At 40.1% G+C, this 10,231-nt stretch overlaps 1 protein-coding gene across 1 annotated transcript; it reads left to right on the forward strand.

Moving 5' to 3' along the window:
* The first annotated feature begins 9,712 nt into the window (after positions 1 to 9,712).
* Positions 9,713 to 10,231, forward strand: LOC142178391 (uncharacterized). Its single transcript, XM_075247732.1, has one exon. It carries the CDS (start codon positions 9,713 to 9,715, stop codon positions 10,229 to 10,231), a length of 519 nt encoding a protein of 172 aa, XP_075103833.1.

Below are 10,231 nucleotides of genomic sequence, written 5' to 3' on the forward strand. Positions count from 1 at the left end.
ATGAGCCACCTGTAGTGTGTCCCAAATTTTCTTAGCAGTGGCATAGCCTTGGATTATGTTGTACTCATATGAACCAAGTCCACAAACAAGCCATTTCTTGGCTTTAGCATTCTTCTCCCACTTTTTAAAGTCCTCAGCGGTGCAATCCGCTCTTGTCTTTGGCACATCTACTCCTTCAGCATTTTTCTTCAATGTAGCTAGTGGACCATCAGTGACAATGTCTCATAGCTCATAGTCCTCTCCTTGAATGTGATCTCTTATTCTGTTCTTCCACCAAGATAAGTAATGTCCATTAAAGAGTGGTGGCCTAACAGTGGATTGTCCTTCCTAGTTTCTAGGTGGTGCACTCATCTTGGTCTTCTCCTAAGGTGTTAGCATCTTCAAGGATAACCCGCTCTAATACCAATTGATATTTTGTATTTCAATACCACACAAGAGGGGAGTGATTTGTGTGGTGTCCAATTTTTCGCGTGCATAGATTATAGAAGAACCTGGTTCTTCTATGTGTTCCTTATACTACTGTTGTGAAATAATAAATGCAAAACGTAAAGAACATAAGTATTTTTACGTGAAAAACACCAGACTCAATAGGCGAAAATATTACGACCTACTACCTAGTAGGATTTTTCCCAACACTTCACTAAATCACTGAGCCAAAAATAATATTTACAAAACTCTTTGTAAACCTAAGGATTACCTCTAACCCTTTGTGGCAACCAGCCTCTAGTTGTTGTGACAACTTCAAGTTAACTATAACTTGAATATAACACTTAGAGTACCTAGTACAATTACTTCTAGATAAAGCTGAAAGGTACAACTCAAAAGCCCTACTACAATGAAACTAGAATAAAAGACAGACACTTGGAACTGGTTCTTCTATTTGGTTCATGTAGCTTAAGGTTTGCACACTTGAATCACACAGGAATTGCTTGCAAAATACATCGCTATTTTGCTCTCAACTCATGTTTAAATTCAGTGTTTGTGCGTGCCTATAAAATGAGAATATCCTGCAATATATAGAGTTAGTGAATAGGAAATAACTAGAGTTCTAAAGCTATACTCTTCCATGGTGGAAGAGTTCTAATTATCTTCAACTTCTAACTCCTCCCTTGTAACGACCCGGCCGGTTATTTTGAGTATTACAACCCCGTTCCCCCATTTACTGCTCAATTTGTCCCTTATAGTTATTATGTGACTGGGCGGGGTAATTGATGCGGGTCCGGTGAAATTTTGGAATGAATTGGAACACTTAGTTCCAAGGTTTAAAGCTTAAGTTAAAATAGTTGACTAGATGCTGACTATGTATAAACGACCCCGGAATAGAGTTTTGATAATTCCATTAGCTCTGTATGGTGATTTTGGACTTCGAAGCATGTCCGAAAAACTATTTGGAAGTCCGTAGTTAAATTAGGCTTAAAATGGCTAAAATAGAAATTTAAGTTTGGAAGTTTGAACGAGGAGTTGACTTTTTGATATCGAGGTCAGAATCCGATTCTGGAAATTGGAATAGGTCTGTTATGCCATTTATGATTTGTGTGCAAAATTTGAAGTCAATCAGACTTGATTTGTTAGGTTTCGTCATTGAATGTAGAAGTTAAAAATTCTTAGTTTCATTAGGCTTGAATTGGGGTATGATTCGTGATTTTAGCGTTGTTTGATGTGATTTGAGGTTTCGACTAAGTTCGTATGATGTTTTAGGACTTGTTGGTGTATTTAGTTGAGGTCCCGGGGGTCTCGGGTGAGTTTTGGATGGTTAACGGATAACTTTTTGGACTTGGAATGCTGCTGGAACTTTTCTGATGCACTATCTATATTCTTTCATCGCGTTCGCGGGAGGATTCTCGCGTTCGCGAAGAAGAACTGAGGGGCAAGCAAGATTTGGCGAATTGGAGCTCATGAAGAGGTGATTTTCAGGAGCTATTCAAGGAAAACAACGGGATAAGTGTTCTTAACTCAATATTGGTCAAAATACCCGAATCCATGGTTGTTTTTAACATTTAATTGGTGAATTAAGTTGGAGAATTTAGAAAACCCTCTTGGTTTAATTTGAATATTTGAGGGTCGAGTTGATGTCGTAATTTGGTAAAATTTATATGGTTGGACTCGTGGTTGAACGGGCGTTCATATTTTATAACTTTTGTCAGGGTTTCGAGACGTGGGTCCCACAGACAAATTTTTAGTGCAATTTTGGATTTTGCTGGAAAATTAGTATTTTCATATGGAATTAATTCCTATAATTTGTATTGACCGAATCGAATTATTTTTGACTAGATTCGAGGCGTTTGGAGGCCGATTCGCGAGGCAAGGGCATAGCAGAATAAAGAATTTCACGGTTTGAGGTAAGTAATAGTTCTAAATTTGGTTATGAGGGTATGAAACCCGGGATTATGTGTTATGTGATAGGTTTTGAGGTGACGCACATGCATGTGACAGGTGTATGGGTGTGCTTTGTAGGAATTATGATTTGGTCAAATGCCATGGAACCGTGTAGTTGAATAATATGTTGTTATATGTACATTCTCCTTGTTGTAGAGAAATCGAATCACAAATCATGTTCAGATTATGTGTTGGCATTGTAGGGACCAACAGAGGTAGTGTACATATTGAATTATCTGATAAATTATTGTTTTGTACTCAGTCACGGTTTACTTATTTATTTTATCTCATTCTCTATTGTTCCTTGTGGATACATTATATCATTTCTGTTGGGGTTGATTTTCATGATTACTGAGACCCCGAGAGACTGGAGAGATTTATAACTGAGTGAGGCCGAGGGCCTGATTGTGAGGTATTATACTATAGCACGTGAGTTGTCCGTGCAGCACGTGAGTTGTCCGTGCAGCACGTGAGTTGTCCGTGCAGCACGCGAGTTGTCCGTGCAACACGTGAGTTGTCTATGCGGATCTAGATATTATACTATAGCATGTGCGTTGTCCGTGCAGCACGTGAGTTATCCGTACGGATTATAGCGCTTGGGCTGAAGGAGCCCCTCCGGAGTCTGTACACACCTCAGTGAGCACAAGTAGCTATTGAGTGCGAGTGCCGAGTGTTGAGCGAGTGGAAGGACTGAGTGACTGTTGTTCTGAGAGGATGCATTTGATTTTATTATTGTTGTACTTCAGTTGTCATATATCACTGTTTTGGGAATTTTTGAGAGATATTATCTCCTGTTTCAGTCGAACTTGATATGAAATTACTGTTTGGGCCTTAATTGTTGAACTTGCAAGCATGTCTACTTTCTTACGTTGGAAATTACTGTAATTGGACTGAGTTATGAAACTCGTCACTACTTTTAGTTCTTTATTTAGTATTGTTACTTGCTGAGTTGGTTGTACTCATACTACACCCTGCACCTCGTGTGCAGATCCAGGTGCTTCCCGATACGGCGTCTGTTAGATCTCAGAGTGTTATCAGTTGGAGACTACAAAGGTAGCTGTTTAGCGTCCGCTGACCTTGACTTTCTCCCTTTCAATTATTGTACTGTTCTATATTTTTAGATAGTGTTTTTATCAATCACACTTTGTTATCATTTAGATGCTCATATACTTAGTGACGCCGAGTTTTGGGAATGTATTTTTATGTCAGTAATTCGTGAGAATTTCTATGAAATTCAAATATTATGTTTTCAAACTTAAAAGAAATTGTAGTTTATTAAAGTTGTCGGTTTATCTAGTATTGAGATAGGAGTCATCATGAGAGGTTAGGATTTTGGACCGTGACATCCCTTATCTAGGATAGAGTTATCTTTGAGTAAGGAGTCATTCTCCTTATCACTTATGAAGTCTTTCGTTCAGGAGATATCATATATAACCACTTAATCTTATCTCTTTCACGTGCATGCCTTGTGCTTGAATCTACCCGTGTTTGTGTACACTGTGTATGGACTTGGTTCATGCTTGAGTTCCTTTATCAATCGTCAAAACAATCTTCACTTAGGCCAACATAGAGCATTGCCACCTTCATAGCATCTTCATTAGGTTTAGGCATTTTATTAAGAAAATAATGCTTAAGACATTTCTTAGCAAGAGAAGAGTGATCCACAAAATATTTTTCAGTTAAATAATTATTCTTTCCCTTGGACCAAGTAGGGCACTTTACATCCCTAGTACATTTTTATCCAGTCACACAAGCAAATTGAGATAAATTAAAATATAGCTTAACTTCATTGACAAGAAACTACATTTCATCCTCATTTTCTTTTTGAACTTCCATTATCAACAAAGAATATATCAGTTGAGATTGTAATCTATTCTAGGCAAATCCAGCAAATACCCAAAATAAGTTGATTTAAAAAGCTCAACTTGTGTTGTTGATAATCTTCTTTTCGATTCACTAACAATGTTAAAATTGAAAACAAATACCAAGTTTCATCTTACCATTTGTATTACGCTGCATTTAAAAAGAAACATACATAAGTATATCACATGATATCCAAAAGAACAATTTTACCTGTATATGACTATCTTCTGTTTTCCAATAAGAGTTATGAATGTCATCTTTAAAATATCCGAATCCCGAATTTGTAACTGGTGATACCCAGATCTCAAATCAATTTTGGAGAATACCCTCGCCCACTGAAGCTGGTAAAATGAATCATCAATACGCGGCAAAGGATATTTGTTCTTGATTGTAACTTTGTTCAACTGCCTGTAGTCGATGCACATCCGTATAGTACCATCTTTATTTTTCACAAATAGAACCGGTGCACCCCAAGGCGACATACTAGGCCTAATAAACCTCTTATCAAGAAGTTCCTGCAGTTGCTCTTTTAATTCTTTCAACTCAGCTGGTGCCATACGGTATAGAGGAATAGAAATGGGCTGAGTGTCCAGCACCAAGTCAATACCGAAATCAATATCCCTGTTGGGTGGCATACTCGGCAGGTCTACAGGAAATACCTCCGGAAAGTCTCACACTACCGGTACGGTTTTTGCGTGATAGTCCAGAATAGCATGACATGGAGACAACCAATCCATACCCAAGATTACATCGAAATCTATCATACTAAGTAATAAGAGATCAACTATAGTCTCCAGTCCCCCAATAGTTACCACACATGACCGATACACACGGTCCACAATAATAGTATCACCCACCGGTGTAGATATACGAACAAGTGAAACTAAGGACTCACGAGGCATATCTAGATAATGAGTAAAGTACGATGATACATACGAATAAGTAGAACCACGGTCAAATAATATAGAAGCTTCCCTGTGGCACACTGAGACAATACATGTGATCACCACATCTAAAGCAACGACATGTGGCCTGGCAGGAAAAGCATAGAATCGGGCCTGACAGACACTTGATCGGCCTCCCCTTCTTGGGCGACCCCTAACTGGCTGAGCCCCACCCGAGCTGGCTAGGCGGGTGGTGTAACTGCTAGTGTTGGTGCCGTTGGCCGAGAACTCTACTGTGGAGCCCCACTCAACAGCCTAGGACAATCTCTCTTGAAATGACCAAATTCCCTGCACTCGAAACAACCCCTCCTCTGACGGAACTGCTGCTCCTAATAATCCGAGGAATTACCTGTAGAAGCCTGAGCGGACGAGGCATGATGAGAACTCTGCACTGGTAGTGCACTGAATGAAGACTGGCATGAGTGAGCACTGTAAGAACCGTGGCTAGATAATGCACCACGATGAGCTCGACGAGTCATCTGAGCGGGCCTATAAGGGCGACCCCTGTTGTGATAGGACTGCCCCTAGAAAGTACCCCACCAAAACGGCCCGAACCTCGAGGCCTCTTGGCCTCTCTCTCACCACACTCATGGCTATGGATCACCTCCATCTGTCGAGCAATGTCAACCACCTCGTCAAAAGTGGCACCACATACCCTCTCCCTAGTCATAAGCAATCGCAGCTGATACGTGAGGCCATCAATAAACCTTATAATCCTCTCCCTATCAATGGGAACCAACCAAAATGCGTGATGATCCAACTTAGAAAACCTCATCTCGTACTGGGTCACAGACATGCCATCCTGCCGAAGCTGCTCAAACTGTCTGCGTAGCTCCTCCCTACGAGGCTGCGGCACGAACTTCTCTGAAAAGGGAATAGAGAACTCCTGCCATGTAAGTGGTACTGCACGATCGGCTTGCACCTCTCATAAGCCTCCCACCATCTGAAGGCAGCCCCAAAAAACTGAAAAGTAGTGAACGAGACCCCACTGGTCTCCAGAATACCCACTGTCCGAAGCATCCACTGGCACTTATCTAGAAAACCCTGAGCATCCTCTGACTCAGCACCGCTAAATGATGGAGGTCGAAGCCTCCCAAATCTCCCAAGTCTCCTCTGCTCATCATCTGCCATAACGGGGATTACCAGGGCCTGAGCAGCTGCAACCAGCTAGGCTGGTTGTGCCTACTGTATCTGAAGTCCATGCACTACCTGCTCTGGAGTACGGGCAATAGGGGTATGAGTATCTCCTCCGGCCTGAGAAGTGGCTGGTGCGGCCTGAGCCGAAACCACCTGAGCAAGGCCAGTGCAAACTATCAATATATGTGCTAGAGGCTCCTGAAGGCCTGGAACCATAATGGGCACAGCTGGTGCCTGAGCTGGTCCCGCCGACTGAACTATATCTGGACTCTGCTCCTGAGCTGGAGCAACTGGTGGTGTTACAGGTGCTGCTCCAACTGCTGTACGAGCTACACCTCGACCTCTACCTTGGCCCTGGCCTCTACCATGGCCCCGGCCTCTCGCGGCCCTAACTGGTGGCACTGGTGGCTGACCGTCCTATCCGGTAGTACGTGTCCTTACCATCTGTGAGAGAATAGAATAACAGAAATTTAGTTTCCGGAATCAACAAATTCGCACGACAGAATACAAGAAAGTGAAATTTTCCTAAGGGTTCAACAACCTTTTGAAGATAAGTACAGACGTCTCCGTACCAATCCGCAAGACTCTATAAAACCTACTCATAACTCGTGACACCTATGTAACCTAGGTTCTGATATCAACTTGTCACGACCCAAAATCCTAACCTGTTGTGATGGCGCCTATCTCAATACTAGGCAAGCCGACAACCTAAATAAACCACAATTTCTTTTAAGTTTGAAAACATAATATTTGAATTTCATAGAAAATCTCACGAATTACTGACATAAAAATACATTCCCAAAACTCAGCGTCACCGAGTACATGAGCATCTAAATGATAACAAAATCTGACTGATAAAACACTGTCTGAAAATATAGAACAGTATAATAACTGAAAGGGAGAGAGTCAAGGTCAACGGATGCCAAACAGCTACCTTGGTAGTTTCCAACTGATAACACTCTGAGATCTAACAATCGCCATATCCGGAAGCTCCTAGATCTTCACACGAGGTGCAGAATGTAGTATGAGTACAACCAACTCATAAAGTAACAATACTAAATAAAGAACTGAAATTAGTGATGAGCTTCACAACTAAGTCCAATTACAGTAATTTCCAACGTAAGAAAGTAGACATGCTTGCAAGTTCAACAATTAAAGTCCAAACAGTAATTTCATATCAAGTTCGACTGAAACAGGAAATAATATCTCTCAGAAATTTCCAAAATAGTGATATATGATAACTGAAGTACAACAATAATGAAATCAATGCATCCTCTCAGAATAACAGTCACTCAGTCCTTCCACTCGCTCACCACTCGGCACTCGCACTCAGTAGGTATCTGCGCTCACTGGGGGTGTATACAGACTCCAGAGGGGCTCCTTCAGCCCAAGCGCTATAATCCGCACGAACAACTCACGTGCTGTAGTATAATATCTGGATTTGCACGGACAACTCACGTACTATATTATAATATCTGGATTCGCACGGACAACTCACGTGTTGCACGGACAACTCACGTGCTATAGTATAATATCTCACAATCAGGCACTCGGCCTCAATCAGTCATAAATCTCTTCAGTCTCTCGGGCTCTCAGTAATCATGAAAATCAGCCCAAACAGAAATGATATAATGTATCAACAAGGAACAATAGAGATTGAGATAAAATAAATAAGTAAACCGTGACGGAGTACACAATAACAATTAATTAGATAATTCAATATGTACAACAACTTCATCTTTCACTAATTGCAAAACCAATGATAGTATATTTTTTTTTGCTTCAAGAACTTGACATGTTGAAAACATTATATGCACTTGTAATGATCATAAGCTCTGCATGTGATAATTCCAAAAGGCAAACCTGCTCATTCTCATTCTTCAAGGCCCTTAGCAAACTTTCCAGGTGATCAATCAATCTTTTTATTTAATGCAGCAAAGCACATACCAGACCGTTTCTCATCGATACAGGCCAATTGGCTCAGGAGCATCAGTATATCATCTTCAAGCTCAGAAATTTCTGAATCAACTTTGGTGATCAGTTTCTTCAGAACTTGCAGACAAGATATCTGATTTAAAGCATCTTGCTCGATCACGTCTGTGACACAAAATCAATCAAAATAGATGAGATATGTCAAACAAAAAGAATAATAAAAGAGCTACTATATATGTGAACTTACCAAGTCGTGGATCGAAATACACTTGAATTCTACTCTTGAATTGCGACTTCTGTACTTGCTTATTATCAATTGAATTATGAGATCCCTAAATTAATTATGGCGTTGTATCAAATTTCACTCTCCAAAACCTCATTTAGAAACTATAAACAGATTCTCTTTTTCTGGTGTAAATTACCTACTACTATCAGGGGAACTACATCGGGAGTTAGAGTTCTAGCCACAAGATTAATGATACAAAACTACAACCCAGGATCTCAACTGAAATATGAAATCAGAATCAACAGTACTCTTACACATGATTATGGCTACACGTATACATGTAAAGACTTAAAAATCTCCGTGGTAAATTTATTAAGGTTCAGTTATTTTATCATTTATCTATCTTTAAAAAAATCTCATTAAATTGGATAGTTGTTAATTGATTTACCTAGCAGGTTGGGTTATGTGCCATCACGACTAGTTGAATTTTATCGGGTTGAGTATGGTTAATTATACATAATCAGGGTTAAAAGAAATATAGGGTCAAGTAAAGAAGAACCAGTAATATAAAGACACGTGAGAAAGCCAGGGTCAAAAAATTAATTCTTATTACGAAAAAACCATAAAATGGAACTGTTAGTAGACACTCGCATAAATAGGCCAAAAATATAACGTCAGTGGCATGAATGGACCAACCTTTAAATGGATGGCATAGATAGGCCATTTCTGTTAGATGAGTGGCATGAATGAGCCAAAAGTATAACTTCAGTGGCATGAATGGACCAACCTTTAAACGGATGACATAGATATGCCATTTCTGTTAGTTGAGTGGCATGAATGAGCCAAAAATATAACTTAGTGGCATGAATGAACCAACTATTTAACGGATGACATAGATAAACCATTTCTGGGAGTTGAGTGACATTTTTAGACCTTTTCCGTTGTTAAAATTATTTGAATATTGATTATTTATGCTTAAATTTTTAGTTCAAATACTGAACGAGAAGTGAATGGTTCTCAAACTAATTCGGCACCTAAAAAAAAGAAAAAGGTCTTTGAATCTGGTATTAGTTATAAGAAACATGCCAAATCCGCTTCAAATGTAATTTTTTGTATGTATTCTAAATTTTATGTATGTTAGTTTGGGAGATGGGTGAGGTATGCATGTTTAGAAGCTAGTGGCACGAGAGGGGGAATTTTGTTACTATGGGACTGCAGAGTATGGAAAGGGGAGATGTTACAGATTGGTGCATACACTTTGACATGCAAGTTCGAGGCTCTTTTACAGAACTTCCAATATCATATAACCGGGGTATATGCTCCTAATTGCAGAATAGAAAGAAGAACAGTATGGAGGGAAATTGGTGCAGTGAGGGGCCTGATGGAAAGCCCTTGTGCAGTTTGTGGTGACTTTAATGTCACAAGGTACCCCTCTGAAAAACGGGACTGCTCGAGGAGGTCCAGTGAGATGGTGGAATTCTCAAATTTTATAGAAGGCATGGAGTTGATAGATCTTCAACTCGAAGGAGGCTCCTACACTTGGTTCAAAGGGGATAATCATACCACTGCTTCTAGAATTGACAGATTTCTAATTTCAGAAGAATGGGATGATAGCTTCAGAAATATCAAGCAAACTATCCAACAAAGGCTGATCTCTGACCATACCCCTGTGGCCCTACGTTGTGGTGCTTGGGAGCAAGATAAATCATACTGTAAGTTTGAAAATTGGTGGCTGAACTCCCTATCAGACTGA

Source organism: Nicotiana tabacum, chromosome 24, assembly GCF_000715075.1.
Source record: "Nicotiana tabacum cultivar K326 chromosome 24, ASM71507v2, whole genome shotgun sequence".
Classification (NCBI taxonomy): Eukaryota; Viridiplantae; Streptophyta; class Magnoliopsida; order Solanales; family Solanaceae; genus Nicotiana; species Nicotiana tabacum.

Bases quoted from the DNA above. Each gene is read 5' to 3' on its own strand.
- LOC142178391 (XM_075247732.1), top strand. From the start codon at position 9,713: ATGTTACAGATTGGTGCATACACTTTGACATGCAAGTTCGAGGCTCTT.